The sequence below is a fragment of the Pelodiscus sinensis genome, chromosome 10, assembly GCF_052426305.1.
Source record: "Pelodiscus sinensis isolate ZL-2025 chromosome 10, ASM5242630v1, whole genome shotgun sequence".
Classification (NCBI taxonomy): Eukaryota; Metazoa; Chordata; order Testudines; family Trionychidae; genus Pelodiscus; species Pelodiscus sinensis.
This window is the reverse complement of record NC_143061.1, coordinates 37,331,915-37,348,859: the sequence shown is the minus strand read 5'-3', so window position 1 is coordinate 37,348,859 and position 16,945 is coordinate 37,331,915. Positions and strand designations below refer to the sequence as shown.

Here is a 16,945-nt window from a genome sequence, read left to right as displayed (position 1 = left end):
CTGGTAGGACCAGAGATGCTCCTTGACCAGAGAACCCGGGAGACTAAGGGCAGGAGGGCCAGCTGGGCAGGGCATCAGGGTCATCAGCCTGGTTGGGGGCAGTGCAGGACTGGGGCCAGAGCCCCACAGCAGCCTCCAGCAGCTCCCTGGAGCATGGAGCTGAGTCTGGAGCCCCATAGAGTCCCTGTGGCAATCCCCAGGAGCGCGGGGTCAGAGCCCTGCAGCTTCCCCATGCTGCATGGGGCCATGGCTGGGGCTGCACGGGGCTGCGGCCATAGCCCTGAGGCTTTCCCCGGCTATGCAGGGCCGGGACTGGAGCCCCACCCCCGTGGCTGCTCCCACCTGTGCAGGACTAGAGCTGGAGCTTGTGCTGCCCACGGTGCCAGCTGTAGTTGGGCAAGAAGCCCAGCCAGGTTGTGGTGGGAGGGCGAGGCAGGGTTGCCTGCTGGGGTAGCCTGCTAGCCGTGGGTGATGAGCTTGGGGGACTGTGGCAGGAGACCTCCCCTGGTCCAGCAAATTCTCTCTTTCAGGATCTGTCAGGTCGCGATGATGCTGGACCACGGAGGTCCAATCTGTACTAACAGCTAGAGAGATACATAGCAAGCTATATTTGGTGTTGGCAAGTCAACTGTTGGGATTATGAGAGTGGGGCTTTGTGAAGCAATGAATGGTGTGGTTTACATAGGAGTGGTGAACTTAAGAAATGTTTCTGAACATAATAGCTCGTTTTCAGAGGATGGGGAACTCAAACTGCACTGGCGCACTCTGGGATGGGTTCCCCTCAGGGTTCCACCTGGAACTGGAGTACCACTGAGCCTCTCACACCCACCAGCCTGAGCTGCCTTTTACACTGTACTTCTGTGACAAGTTGCAAAGCTCTCTCTACATATAAGAACACACCCATCTTCAGTTACATGCAGGCAGGTTCTGCATTTGAAGGCTTGAGCTAGGGCACCTCCCGGTTCCTCAAGCCCAAAATTAAACCCAAAATTATACTGTCTTGCACTGTACAGGGAACTGTAATGTGTAAGATCATAAAATTTGCCCCTCAGTGTGAAAAGGAATATGCAACAGCCTTTTGTCTCAAGTTATGATTTACACACTGGTTTAGACAAAGCAAAAATGAGTTTATTAATACAAAAGATAGATTTTAAGGGGTTAGCAAACAGATCAAGGCAGATTACCTAGCAAATAAACAAAAATGCAAATTAAGATTAATATAAATAGATCCAATGTTAATAGTGGATTCTCAGCCTATGTGATGATACAAGCAGGCTGCAGATTCTTAAGGGGCAAACTACACTTGCAGCTTGGAATCCCTAGTGCCAGCTGTATGGGCCTTTGCTTGGTCACATACATACAAAAGAAGAAATCACTGCCTAGGAGGGGGAATTGTTGAAAAGGATCTAGGGGTCATAGTGGATCACATGCTAAATATGAGTCAGTTTTCCCACCAGTTGAGACAAGTGGGTGACGTTTTCTGCTGTAGTAAGCTTTGGAGATTGTGACATTTTACTTACTTCCAGTGCATACTGATGAAGTAAGAACATTTATATCTGGAAGGGCAGAAAGATATGAGTACAGGGAATTGTGGCATGGGAGTGGAGAACTAGTGAGATTTTGAGACCTGGTTACTGCACCTTCATCACATCAAGTCTGCAAAGCACAAACTCACACCCTCAGATGAGCTAACTAGCTTGAGATCTACCCACCTGAGATAAATATTTCAGATGTTTGAGAATGAATAATGGAGAGGGAGGTTTGGGCATATCTACACTTCTGAACCCATGCAAAGTCAGCAGTGCACACATATCCTAAACAGCCAATTTGAATGATAGGAACAAAAGTTCAAACATGCTAATCCTTCCTGTGTTACTGAGCACACTTTTTAAAAACTCTTATTAGCTCTGTAAGGTCATTTAAGATAATTGAAATTAAATCCCATTTTTATCTTGTGTTAGGTTTATCAAGATTTGGTGTAAATGGTCCAGAGGGATATCCAGGACGGAAAGGAATTAAGGGAGAGAGAGGACAACCTGGAATGAATACTGTGGGATCTTCAGGACTTCCTGGGCTTCCAGGCAGTCCTGGCTCTATAGGATTACCAGGTCATCCTGGACAACCAGGTACAGCATAGATTTTGCACAATTGTTTATATAATGGGCCAGATTATGGTCTCAATTACACTGGTACAAATCCAGAATAATTTCAATATTCCCAGAATTGGTTGGTATCACTGAGATCAGAATCTAACCGAGTGTCTTTAACACTTCAGCGTATTCTCAAGACGCTACTTCTGAATAGTCTGATTGAATGGGATTTCCAAAGAGCAAATGCTTATGTGCACTATTAACAGAAACAGTGAGTGTAAAAAGGTGCTGTGTTCCATCATTCTTCTGAGATTCTGTTAAAAAGGGGGGGGACTTCTCAGCATTACAGGGAGTTGGAAGTTTTGTGCAAGAGTGACTGTATATATCTACTGCACGGTGAGGAAGAAGGAATAGGTATGAAGGACACCCTGGTGATGTTAAAAGAAGGCCTGTTTGCAAGGTTGACATTTCCTAGATTTACTGTAGTTTTGAGCAGTAAATTAAACAGGAGCCAATTCAAACCCCATTGAAATCAGTGGCAAAGCTCTCACTGACTTCAGGGGGCCTTGAAGCAGTAATTGTGTGTGAAAATATACAATGCTGTTAAAAGATACGTACAAAATGGGGTGACCAGCTGAGTAAATGGAGGCTATAAAAATTGAGGAAGATGCAAACTCAGTGGAATTCAAATAGGTATGCCACATGGAACCATTTTTATTCAAAGTAGCAATTAATGATAAAGCCAAATGAAGAGTACTGTACTTTGTATTACAAAAAGTAGGGTTTGCAATTTGTATTAGCCCAGGTGTTATTGTTGGTAATATGTAGTGCTATTTCTAAAGGTTCTTCTGTTGTTTTGAGGTAGCTGAGTATGCCAAAAGCAGCAAGGATAAAGAGACATGAGCAACACAAATTTGAGGTTCAGGGTTTCCTCTTTTGTTCCCCTTCATCTGGAATCACAGAACTCTGTTTTTTAAAGGTTATCACTCAAGTAGCACAAACATATCCAGCAATCCAAATGAGATTTATCCCTGCTTTAATAAATTTTTCTCTGGTACTTCCAAGTACAAGGCCTTGTAAGTATTTCTCCACATTTTTAGATGTGTTTAATCTAAGATTGTTCTCCATTTTAGCCCAAATATCCTCTATAATCCATCATGGTGGTATCTATCTCTCTTTCTCTTTGCAAAAACTAAACCTCTGTGAACAGTCTGAAAAGTTAATGTTGTCATACTCATCCTATCATCAGGTAAAGTAACATTTGAAACACACCCACCAGGAGTTCCAGGAAACCCCGGATGTGTGGGACCTCCAGGACTTCCAGGAGATAGTGGAATAAAAGGTCAGCAATCATGTTGAGGGGTCATGTGTGTGAGAGTGTTTGTAAATATGTTCCTAGAATTAATTTACTATTGATTCATGTGGGAGCAACATGATGCCAGAAACTTCATTCAATCTTTCTATCAAACAGCAAATTGTTCCATGTTCAAAAAAGGTGCTGTAACTTACAGCAAACAATAACTGAGCTAAAAAATGAGTTTGTCAAGATTCAATACAGAGCTAAATGTGATTGTTCTACTGTTTGTCAGACTAAATAACTGGATCCAGTTCTGCTGTCACTTACCTCATTTTCATGTGAGTGTAACTCCACTGTGTGCATGAAGGTTTCTATAATACATAGACACATGTGAGATCAGGATTCGGCCATGCTGTGATAAATGTGAACTAATAACTGCTTTTCAACTAAGAATCAAGATATGAAGATAGATTAAAAGTTATTATGCTGATTCTGGCTACTCTTTGGGAATTATCAATCAGAAATCAATTAGCTAATAATTGATTTTGTATTTGCAGAAGTTATCCATATTTTCCTTACAAAAACAGCAAGAGGGCCAGTGCTCCTTACTGCTCCCCTCCCCATCCTGCCACTGAAACCACATAACTACTCCAATGGGACAAAGGGCAATTCTTCTCCGGACAATGGAGATGGGGAAGGAAGGAAGAGAGAGTCGCACACTCTCATGAACCTCACCTCTTTCTGCCTACAGTGCCATGTGGGAGAGGAGGCTGGAAATAGGGTCTCCATGTCTGGGCCTCTATTTGTCCCCCTATAGATCATATCACATGGGCTACTGCAGCTCTGTGTTTTCTAATGTGCTGTTGATGACAACTTCTAGGGTCAGCCAGCCTGTTGTGGAACTATCATGAGTAGGAGTTAAAGACCAGTGCAAGCCGCCATCTTGCTTTTACAGGATTTGGCTAAAATGACTGTGTTTCTCAGCAGAATGCTAAAGTAGTGAACAAAAACCAGGCAATTGAAATTGGGTGATCCTGTCTTTTAATTGACAGTGCTGTAGGCTTTGGTGCCAGGAGATAAGCCAGGAAATCCTTGATTATTGACAAGCAGTAACTAAATGAAGTTGTATTCTTAATGTTTGCACACCTCTTTGACTTAGGAGATGTTAAGTTGTGCCTAACCAACCACTATCTCCCTAAATAATGAGTGTGCCTGGGATAAACTATTCACTGAACACATAGATGTAATTTGCCACTATAACAAATAGTGACAGATGGTATAATTTTGTTCCAGGTGAAGAAGCAAGTCCTTGTCATCAATGCAGTTTTATGCCAGGAGGACCTGGACTTCCCGGTGCTCCAGGGCCAGAAGGCCAAGAAGGAGCTACTGGTAAAATACCCTGCTTTACTAAATTGTTATTAGGAAATGCCAGCCACCATATTTAGCTGCACAAATCCAAGAGTATTCACTCAATTACAATGAAATACTTCTTTTAATCAATACTCAAAATTGTCTGAAACTGGAATTTGGGGTCCAGGGACTATATTACGGATGTAAAATCCCATTTAATTGGTTAACCAGTTAAACGTAATGTTTAATTGGTTAATCACTTAAACGGGGGCAGGTGCACAGCATAGTGTAATGGGTGAGGCTGGAGTGCCCACACATGGCATGGCATGCTGGCCAGGCTGGAGTGCCTACGGCATGGTATCGGGGGCTGGCGGGCTGGGGCTCCATGCCATGGGGGCCTCCGCAAAACTATATTGCTTACTTTGTTGCAGTCCTGGATCGCAGGGCTCAGTGCCCTGGGATTCAGCCCCATACAGTGGGCTTTGGATATCTTCCCTGGGCTTCAGCAACTCCCAATGCTGGCTCTGGACCTGCTTGAAACTTTTCCAAATGCCCCTGGACCTCTGCTTGAGCACCACTGTCCTAACAGATAAAGTACAGGATGAATTATTGGTGTCTGCTACCCACCACCAAATCACAGCAGGGAACAAGATACCTGCCTCCTTATACATCCATCTATAATTGTTTTTTTTTTGGGGGGGGACCTTTATGATCATGGGGACTTCAATTAACATGATATATCCTGGAAGTTTTATGTTGCTAGTAGTAAAACATTCTTGGAATTATTAATCTTTATATATGATAATTTCTTACTAAAGTGTTGCAGCCAAAAGCTGGAGAATTCATTATTAGAATTTGTCCTAACAGATAAAGTGGAACTAATCACAGAACTAAAAGTTAATGGTAGCTTATGTAGAAGTGAATATGACTTAATCACACATATAATGTTCAAGTAGATTAAAATTGAGAGCAGTATTTTATTTACACACACAAACAGACAAACATACACACACACTTGGTGCTTTAATAGGACCAGTTTCACAATACTGAAAACAATTGTGAGCCAAATCAATTGGGAGAAAGAATTTAATAAGAAAAATGCAACTGGTGTTTGAGAATGATTTCAGAACACCTTACTAGATGCCAAAAAAGCCACAATTGAGGAAGAAGGCTGTGATTAAAAAACAAACCTGGTTTAAAGGGGAAGTGAAATCAGCTGTAAATAAATAAATATGTATAGCTATATAGATATATGAAATGAATGGTGAGAAGAAGTTGATTGTAATGAATGTAAACCAGAAGTTAAGAATTGTAGAAAATGTATAAGGAAAAGTCAAGGGATACAAGGAGAACTCTATGTCCAGCAGAGTTAATGTAATTAAAAAAGAGAGGGATCCTTTTAAATATATAGAAACATAATGAATCCTGACTATGTTATTGATCCATTACTAAATGGAAACGATAGAATTCTCAGTAACAATTAGGGATACAAAGAGTTAACTGGTTACCCGGTAATCATTCGCCTTATGGCATACTTAGCAGGGTAACTGGTTAATCAGCACCTAGACTGTTGGAGTAGCCACCGCCTGCCCAACCAGTCCCACAGCACAGCATAGCAGGCCCGTTTACCTATTGAACATATTATTTAACCTGTAAACATTTTAAATGACATTTTACATCCCTAGTAATAATGCAGAAAAGGCAAAAGTATTCAATAAATATTTGTGTTCTATATTTGGGGTGGGATATGATATAATCTCATCATGTTGATAACACTGTTTCCCTTCCCCTAGACTCTTGCATCCAAGAGTTTTAAAATATCAGACTGAGGAGTTCATTGGACTGTTAATGTTGATTTTCTATAAGCCTTGGGATACTCGGGAAGATTCAAAAGATTGGAAGAAAGCTAATGTTGTGCCAATGTTTTTAAAAGGGTAAACAGGTGACCCAGATAATTTTAAGCCTGTCAGACAGACAGCTATCCCAGGCAAGATATATGCTATGACTGATAGGAGGCTTGATTAATAGAGAACTAAAGGGAGGGTAATGACAATAATGCAGCTCAACATGAGTTTATGGAAAATAGATCCCATCAAACTAATTTGATATCATTGTTTGATGAGGTTACAAGTTTGGTTGATAATGGTTACAGTGCTATAGTAATTAATATACTTACACTTCTGTAAAGCATTTCATTTGGTAATGCACAACATTTTAATTGAGAAAACTAGAACAGTATATAAATAACATGGCACGCATTTAATGGATTAAAAATTGGCTAACAATCAGTCTTAAAATGTAACTGTAAATGAGGACTTGTCACTGAGTGGATCTGTTTTGAGTGAGGCCCACAGAGATTGGTTTTTGGCCCTATACAATTTAGCCTCTTTATCAATGACCTGGGAAAAAATACAAAATCATCACTGTACAATTAACACACAGGTTGGGGGAATGCAACATAACAAAGAGGACAGATTCAGAGTCATCTAGGTTGCTTGGTAAACTTGGCACAAGCAAACTATTCATTTCAATGCACCTAATGTAAGTATATACATTGGGGGAAAGAATATGGTCCATATTTACAGGATACGGCACTCTATTCTGGGGAGAAGTGACTCTGAAAAGGTTGTGGGGGTCATGGTGAATAATCAGCTGAACATGAGCTCTGAGCTTGATGCTGTGATTAAAAAATTAATAGGCTCCTGGGATGCATAAACGACTGAATCTTGTGTAGAAATAGAGAGGTTATTTCATCTCTGTGCATGGCACTGCTGCAACCACTGCTGGAATACTGTGTTCAGTTCTGATTCCCACAGTTCAAGAAGGATGTAGATGAGTTGGAGAAGGTCCAGAAAAGAGTCACGAGAATGAGTAAAGAATTATTGGTGGACTCAAGAAGCTTAATGTATTTAGTCCCGTGGTCACCAACCAGTAGATCGTGATCTACCGGTCGATCTCAGGGGCTCTAAGAGTAGCTCTTGAGCCCTCTCTGAACTGCGCGCTTGCGCAGGACATTTACATTAGATTTCCTCATTTGAGGAGCAGCTACTCACCAAGCAACAATACAGGTGAGTAGCTGCGAGGAGTGGTGGGAGCTGGGAGGTCGGGAGGACTGAAACACCCCAGCCAGCTGACTGTGGCTTTCAGCTGAAAGAGGCTGCCCCGCACTCCAGCTGATCGGTGGCTTCTCCTCTGCGCCTGCCCACATGGAGCATGGTGCAACCTGGCTGAGCGCCATGGCCAGCTGGCCGGGCAGCTGCTTCTCTTCCCTCCAGCCCGGCTGCCCTGCGCTCAGCCCAGGGAGGCTGCGCCTAGCTCCAGCTGTGCTGGAGCAAGCTTCCCGGGCTGCGCGCAGGGCAGCCAGGCGGGAGCGAGGAGAAGTGGCTTCCTGGCCAACTGGGCATGGCACTCAGCCAGGGTGCACCACGCTCCACGTGGGCTGGTGCAGAGGAGAAGCTGCCTTTCCAGCTGGCTGTGGCCTTCAGCCTGGAGGAGGCTGAACTGCGCTCCAGCTGATTGAGCGGCTTCCCCTCTGCGCCTTCCCACGTGGAGCTTGGTGCACCCTGGCTGAGCGCCATGGCCAGCTGGCCAGGCAGCCGCTTCTCTTCGCTCCAGCCCAGCTGCCCTGCGGTCAGTCCAGAGGGAGTGTGGGTCGGAGGCTTCCCTCCATGGCTGGTGTAGGGAACTCCCTGCCCCCAACCTTGTTCCCTCTCCTCTGCCCCAAACCTGTCCCCTGCCCTCCTGGCCCCCTGTTCCCTCTCCCTTGCCCCCCCACCCCGCTACAGAAACCTGCCCCCCCCTGCAGAAACCAGTTCCCTCTGGCACCCTGTCTCCTTCTGCAGAAACCTGTCCCCCTGCCTTCCCCACTACAGAAACCTGTCCCCCCCAGCACACTGTCCCCTGCTGCAGAAACCTGTTCTCGCACCCTGCCCCCTCTCCCCTGCCCCCACTGGCACACTGTTCCCTATCCCAGAACCCACTAGCACCCCTCCCCAGTACTGTGTCCCCTGCTCCCAAATGACTTTTCTAAGGGTCAGTGACCCCTGACTCAAGGCAGGTTCCCTGCCATTCTCATAAATAAAGACAATGCAGAAACTTTTTGTGTTTAACACAGTATCTTATTTAAAAATGAAGCCTGGCCAACAAACCCCCAATTGGGGCCAAGCCCCCATCTGGCCACAACCACTCCTGCATTCGCCCTTCCCCAGACCCTAGATCTGGAGCCTATCAAACACTGGAACCCCCTGCCCTGAGCCCCTCACATACCCCAACCCAAATTCCTGCACCCTCACATCCGCAAGCCTGTGGCTTGCTTAGTATCCCAACACTGCCCAGCCTGGAGCCCCCTCCCCGAGCCGGTGTCCCCTTCTCCACCTCCTCCTGCATCCAGATTTCCTTCCAGAGCTTGCACCTCTCACCCCTTCCCACACCCAAATCCCTCATTCCCACCCCAGAGACTACACATCCTGTCTCAACACAGCAAGGGTCCAGCTAGACGGCAGGAGTTTTTCAGGATTCTGGAGATATCCCAGAAAAACTCTTCTGTATCCAGGGTTGCGGTCATTCTTCCGCTTTTTCAGTGGAAGAGCAAACAGGCTCTTTCGGTCATAGAATCATAGAATCATAGAATAATAGGACTGGAAGGGACCTCGAGAGGTCATCGAGTCCAGCCCCCCGCCCTCAAGGCAGGACCAAGCTCCGTCTACACCATCCCTGACAGATGTCTATCTAACCTGTTCTTAAATATCTCCAGAGAGGGAGATTCCACCACCTCCCTTGGCAATTTATTCCAATATTTGACCACCCTGACAGTTAGGAATTTTTTCCTAATGTCCAATCTAAACCTCCCCTGCTGCACTTTAAGCCCATTACTCCTTGTCCTGTCCTCAGAAACCAAGAGGAACACATTTTCTCCTTCCTCCTTGTGACACCCTTTTAGATATTTGAAAACCGCTATCATGTCCCCCCTTAATCTTCTTTTTTCCAAACTAAACAAGCCCAGTTCATGAAGCCTGGCTTCATAGGTCATGTTCTCTAAACCTTTAATCATTCTTGTCGCTCTTCTCTGTACCCTTTCCAATTTCTCCACATTTTTCTTGAAATGTGGCGCCCAGAACTGGACACAGTACTCCAGCTGAGGCCTAACTAGTCACCCCACAAGGAATAAGGTGGCTTCCAAAGGAAGGGTTTTTTTTCTGACATTTGGTCCAGACTAGACAGGCCAAATGTTAGAAAAACCTCTTCCTACAGAAGAATTTTTTTTTAAGCTGTAGTATAAGGATTGGGGATAGCAAGTGATGGAGAGGAGGCGTATGTCTACACTACAAAGTTAGTTCGAACTAACGGACGTTAGTTCGAACTAACTTTCATAGGCGCTACACTAGCGCTCCGTTAGTTCAAACTTAATTCGAACTAACGGAGCGCTTAGTTCGAACTAGGTAATCCTGATTCCACGAGGATTAAGCCTAGTTCGAACTTACTAGTTCGAATTAAGGGCTGTGTAGACCCTTAATTCGAACTAGTGGGAGGCTAGATCTCCCCAGGTTTCCCTGGTGGCCACTCTGGCCAACACCAGGGAAACTCGTCTGCCCTCCTCCCGGCCCCGGAGCCCTTAAAGGGGCACGGGCTGGCTACGGTGCCCGTGCCAGGTGCAAGCCTGCCAGCACCCAGCCATCAGACCCTGCACCTGGCACGGATCGAGCCAGCCACCCGATGCCCCCCAGCCCTCCCCCTCTTCCCGGGACCAGGCTGGCGGCTCCCGGGAGCTTGCCCGGGACCGCAAGAGGCGGGCACCCGCCTGGGCTAGTGCGGACATCATGGACCTAATCCACGACCTCCGCACTAGGCACAGGAAAGTGGCCAGCTAGGGCAGGAGAGCTGCCAGCCTGGCCACCCAGGAGCAGGTGTGCATGAAAATCAAGGGGGTCCACTAAGACCCCCGACCCTGGGCCCTGAGCTTACAATGGCCGTCCTGGGTCAGACCAAAGGTCCATCTAGCCCAGTAGCCTGTCTGCCGACAGCGGCCAACCCTAGGGACCCTGAAGGGGATGGACCGAAGACAGTGACCAAGCCATTTGTCTCGTGCCATCCCTCTCCAGCCTTCCACAAACCGTGGGCAGGGACACCACTCCTACCCCCTGGCTAATTGCACTCCATGGACCCAACCTCCATGACTTGATCTCACATCCCTTTAAACTCTGTTCTAGTTGTAGCCTTCACAGCCTCCTGCAGCAAGGAGTTCCACAGGTTGACTCTTTGCTTTGTGAAGAACAACTTTCTGTTACTAGTTTGAAGCCTGCTACCCATTCCTTTCCTTTGGTGTCCTCTAGTCCTTCTTTATGGGAACTAATGAAGAACTTTTCTGTATGCACCCTCTTCACCCAACTCCTGCTTTTAGAGACCTCTATCCTATCCCCCCTCCGTCTCCTCTTTTCTAAGCTGAAAAGTCCCAGTCTCTTTAGCCTCTCTTCATATGGGACCTGTTCCCAACCCCTCATCATTGTAGTTGCCCTCCCCTCTCCCACCCTCTTTCTTCCCCTCTCCCACCTCCTTTTCCCAGTCTCCCCCAGTTTTGTTCAATAAAGACAGATTCCATTTTTGAACACAATTGTCCTTTATTTTGTACATCAAGAAGAGGGGCTAGGGAAGGGTAAGTGGAAGGAGGTGAGGGAGGAATGGGGTACGAGCCCCCGATGGGGAGGACTGGGCTGGCTCTGCGGGCTTCTGGGGGTGGAAGCTCTCCTGCAGCCCCCCGATTGCCCCCTCTCCCCAGATGGCAGCCTGCGGCAAGTGCAGGCGGGCTGATGGCCGAGTGGTGTGATGTGCCCAGTGTGGGTACTCAGGGCACTCCAAGCCAGGACTGCTTTGCAAGCGGGGCACCCCTGAGAACTGACTGTCCGGGGTGGGGGTCGGGACCCTTTAAGCGCAGCCCTCGGCTAGCCCGAGAAAGCATCTCCACGCTCTAAGTCCTCCTCTGATGCCCTGCCGGCACTGCTTCCGGCCATCCTTAACCTCGGTTCAGGGTCCGCTTAATGTGGACATGCTAGTTCGAATTAGCAAAACGCTAATTCGAACTAGTTTTTAGTTCTAGACGCGTTAGTTCGAATTAGCTTAGTTCGAATTAACTAATTCGAACTAAGTTAGTTCGAATTAGCGCTGTAGTGTAGAAGTACCCGAGGAGAATAGAGAGGGTGGGGCTTCAAGGAAGGGGCGGGGCAGTAGATCTTGGCTTGGTCTGTCATTTAAAAAGTGATCTTGGGTATAAAAAGGTTGGAGACCACTGGTTTAGTCTAACAGAGAGATAGTTAAGTGTTGACTTGATTATAGTCTATGGCTGCGTATAATCTGGCATGATTTTGCGGAAATACTTTTAACGGAAAAGTTTTTCCGTTAAAAGTATTTCTGCTAAAGCGTGTCTAGATTGGCACGGATGCTTTTGCGCAAAAAGTGCTTTTGCACAAAAGCATCCGTGGCCAGTCTAGACGCGATTTTGCGCAAGAAAGCCCCAATCACCATTTTAGCCATCAGGTCTTTTTTGCGCAAAACAGTTCTTCCTTGTCTACACTGGTCCTCTTGTGCAAGTATTCTTGCGCAAGAGGGCTTTTTCCCGAGCAGGAGCGTGAAAGTATTTGCGCAAGAAGCACTGATTTTGTACATTACAAAGTCAGTGCTCTTGCACAAATTCAAGTGGCCAGTGTAGACAGCTGGCAAGTTTTTGGGCAAAAGCGGACACTTTTGCGCAAAATCTTGCCAGTCTAGACGCACCCTATAAGTATTTACATGGGGAACAAAAATTTAAAAATGGGCTTTTCTATCTAGTATAGAAAAAGGTAAAGTGTAATCCTATGGCTGGAAGCTAAGACTAGACAAATTCAGATTGGAAATGAGGTGTAGATTTTTAACAGTAAGCGTAATTAGCCATTAGCACAGTTTGCTGAGTATCGTGGTGGATTCTCCATCACTGACAATTTTTAAATCAAGATGGGTTGTTTTTCTAAAAAATCTGCTCTAGGAATTACTTTGAGGAATTTCTATGAACTAAATTATACAGGAAGTCAAACTAGATGATCACAGTAGTTCTTTCTGGTCTTAGATTTCATGTACTCTCACCTTCTCAGCACTGTTGAAGATGTGCCACACCACAGCACTGATAGTACATTCCCATCTCTGTATCCCAGCTTTTATTTCGCTTAAAGCATCTGAGGAAGCAAACTGTATCTCTCAAAAACTTTTGCCCTAATCAATTTGTTAGTCTTTAAGATACCACTGGACTCATTTTTTTGCCAAAAGAGATTAACATGGCTACCTCTCTAAAACCTGTATTAGGGAGAGTGTATTGTAATTCTTCCAGGAAATTAATACTGGAGAGGAAGAAATTACAAAATAAAAAGTGTACTGGAGGGATTTCTGTATACATCTACCTATGTGTTGTTCAGAGTTATCTTCCAGGGCAGTTTACTGATGTATAATTGCTATACTTTGTATCAGAAAGGCATCAGTTCTCTGTATTGTGTGTTAGTACCAGAGCCCATCATATCTGTTTTTCATTCCTTTATCTTTCACCTGTCACAGGTGGACAAGGAGCAAGTGGTCCCAAAGGATTGCGAGGTTCTCCAGGGGCACAAGGGCCTTCAGGTCCTCAAGTAAGATTTATATTAAATGGATTTGTCAGCAATATTGAATTTTCGTGAGCTGAGAATTGTGGTGTTTAGTTTTATTGCCATATGCAGAATACTGTTATTTTTTATCTTGATCCTTCGAGGAAGGTGGTACTTACAAAGCCTAGAATTAGGTCTAATTTCATTTTTTCATTAAAAAGTGGGGAGAGATGTGGAATAGTGTGCTGTAGGGTTTTTTTCCCATTGTAAAGATATACTCAAAAATATAAATCAGTGGGAACCACTCCTTAGGGCGGGAAGTGGAACATACCTTATTCCCGAATATCACAAGGGAATACACATCACTGAATGCTGCTGTGCCTAGAATGGCCATTGAGCTTCATGAAAGACATGCTCATTGGTCTTTGATTTTTAGTAGTACTCCACATCAGTGCATGTTTGAGGGCAGAGCTGTCCACATTGTCACTGTTATATACCTCTCTACTAGCTGACGGTCTATAGGCCATCTCCTGAAAAGCCATTGTAGCCTCTGGTAATGGATGTCTCGGTAATGTGAGAGGCAGCATGATCTATTGAATTTTAGCGGGAACTAAAAGTAAAAGCCTCCTGTGTTCAAATTAATGCTCTGACCCTGACTTCCTCTGTCATATTAGTCAAAGCTCTACACTGGTGTCCCCAGCTGTGAAATAAAGATGGGGATGACAAAGATACTTATCTCTCAGTCAAAGGTGGCTGTGGAGACTACCTAGTTCATATGTACAAAACACACGTGTATGTTAAAATTCACTACATGCACCTGAAACCACTTAGGGTATGTCTACACTACCCCCCTAGTTCGAACTAGGGGGGGTAATGTAGTCATACGGAGTTGCAAATGAAGCCCGGGATTTGAATTTCCCGGGCTTCATTTGCATAAAGCTGGCCGGCGCCATTTTTAAAAGCCGGCTAGTTCGGACCCCTAATCCGAACTAGCTAGTCCGTGCCGCATGTAGCCGCGCAGCACGGGGTCCGAACTAGCCGGCATTTAAAAATGGCGCCGTCCGGCTTTCTGCAAATGAAGCCCGAGAAATTCAAATCCCGGGCTTCCTTTGCAACTCTGTATGACCCCTAGTTCGAACTAGGGGGGTAGTGTAGACATACCCATAGTTATTTAGATAATTCTCCTTTATGAACCTGTTCTTAATGCTGATGACTGTCCTTAGACCCCAGTGCAAGCCATGGGGTTCCATTTGCCATACAGAGCAGTGGAAATGTTTGAGTGGCTCGTCCCTAAATGCTAACGCCAGCTCTGATTCTTAGGAACTCTGGAATCAATGTTCCCTCAAGCAAGCACAGTGGTTCCTTGAGCGCCAGTTAACGCAGACAAAGCTAGCTTGTATGCTCCCCTTTTAGAGGGTGTGAAGCCCTAGCTCCATTGGCTGGGTTGAGAGACAAAGATTCCTGGAAAGCACCTTTAAGGGATTTGCCTAGTGTCTGCTTCAATTTGCACCGGCAGTAGTGGCCCCCTATTCGTTATTATCATATAAACTACAGGAGTGGCCTGGAGCCCCAGTCATAGATCAGGATACCAGGAAGGATCACAAGGAGGAACGAGCAACAAAGGAGGACCCCTGATTCGGATGGAGAAGGCAGAGTGATCAACTGGTTATCTAAGGTGTTTGTACACGAATGTGAGAGCCCTGGGAAACAAACAGGAAGAATTAGAAGCCCTAGCCTAGTTAAAGAACTATGATTTGATAATAACGGAGACTTGGTGGGATGACTCGCAGGACTGGAGCACTGTCATGGAAGGGTATAAACTGTTCAGGAAGAACAGGCGGGGGAGAAAAAGAGGAGGAGTTGCATTGTATGTAAGAGAGCAGTATGATTGCTCAGAGCTCCAGTACTTAAAGGGAGAAAAGACTGTTGAGAGTCTATGGATTAAATTTAGAGGTGGAAGCAACAGGGGTGATGTTGTGGTTGGTGTCTGCTATAGACCGACGGATCAGGTGGATGAGGTAGACAAAGCTTTCTTTGGACAACTGAGAGAAGCTTCCAGACTGCAGATCCTGGTTCTCATGGGCAACTTTAATCACCCTGACATCTGTTGGGAGACCAATACAGCAGTACACAGAGAATCCAGGAAGTTTTTGGAGAATGTTGGGGATAACTTCTTGGTACAAGTGCTGAAGGAACCGACCAGGGGCCATGCTGCTCACAAACAGGGAGGAACTAGTAGGGGAAGTAGAGGTGGGTGACAACCTGGGACGCAGTGATCATGAGATGGTAGATTTCAGGATCCTGACCAAAGGAAGAAAGGAGAGTAGCAAAATACATACCCTGGGACTTCAGAATAGTAGACTTTGACTTCCTCAGGGTATGTCTACACTAGCCCCCTAGTTCGAACTAGGGAGACTAATGTAGGCATTCAAAGTTGCAAATGAAGCCCGGGATTTAAATATCCTGGGCTTTATTTGCATCTTCCCGTCCGGGCGCCATTTTTAAATCCCCCTAGTCTGAACTACTGCTCGCGGCTACATGTGGCAGTCAAACGTGAACTCGAACTAAGTCCTTAGTTTGAGTTAACTGTTACACCTCAGATGGCAGAAACAAGGCTTACAGGATCTGACAACAAAGGGATCTGGGGTTGGCTGATCCTCGTCTAGACTACCATGCTGTAGGGACAACAATAGGCTGATCGGCACAGCACGGCGGCCATTTTGATGTAAATGAAGCAGCGATTATTTAAATTGCCGCTTCATTTCCCTTTGCCGAGTACACTCATCTACATGGCTCCGTCGACGGAGCCATGTAGTCTAGACACACCCTAGGAGGGTGGTGAAGCACTTGAATGAGTTATCTAGGAAGGTGGTGGAATCTCCATCCCTAAAGGTGTTTAAGTCTCAGCTTGACAAAGCCCTGGCTGGGTTGATTTAGTTGGGATTGGGGGCTAGACTTGATGACCTCCTGAGGTCTCTTCCAGCTCTATGATTTTATGACTACCTGTGCTGGACTCAATACAGCACAGAACAAAATGATCATCTCTGTCCCAAAGAGCTTGCAATCATCAGATCACCTGCCTAGGATCACCAGAGTACACCAGTCTCCAAGTGCCTCTACACTGGGGACCCTAGTGAGTGACAGAGCTATCTGTGTCAGCATTGGCATGCAACAGGAAATCCCCATCGTAGTGATATAAGCCATCATTTGCTGCACCAAGGTAGTGCAAAGGGGAAAAAGCAAAGCCAAGGATCTGGCCCCCTAACTTAATTTGTCAGCTTCAGGGACAAGAAACAAATGAAAATAATAATTAATTCTTATTTGACTAGTGTAATTAGCAAAGAAAAAATTAAAATCCTGGTACCAATATTCCCTCTAATTTTTCCATTCATGTGCAGAATACATTGTGATATGTGAACTGAGGCATGTGATGATGTGCCTACCAGTAGAAACACAAAACCTAGCTGTGGGTGCTTTGCTAATCTGCTGGGTGGCATTGGAATCTCTCCTGGGTGGGTGCCCAATTGCCCAGCTTACAGGGAACGCTGCGATGAACCACCTAAGTAATTGCCTAAGAAAGTCACTCATAAATTCAGTCTTATCTCATAGTG

The 16,945-nt window shown here is 45.6% G+C and overlaps 1 protein-coding gene across 1 annotated transcript in view; it reads left to right on the top strand.

The window, feature by feature from the left end:
- Window positions 1-16,945, top strand: part of COL4A3 (collagen type IV alpha 3 chain) — a 131,934-nt gene that overhangs the window by 65,351 nt on the left and 49,638 nt on the right. The window contains exons 21-24 of the mRNA XM_075937590.2: window positions 1,962-2,126; window positions 3,340-3,432; window positions 4,681-4,776; window positions 13,309-13,379. Of these exons, the coding sequence (XP_075793705.2) occupies window positions 1,962-2,126; window positions 3,340-3,432; window positions 4,681-4,776; window positions 13,309-13,379 (425 nt within the window). The remainder of the gene's footprint in view (window positions 1-1,961; window positions 2,127-3,339; window positions 3,433-4,680; window positions 4,777-13,308; window positions 13,380-16,945) is intronic.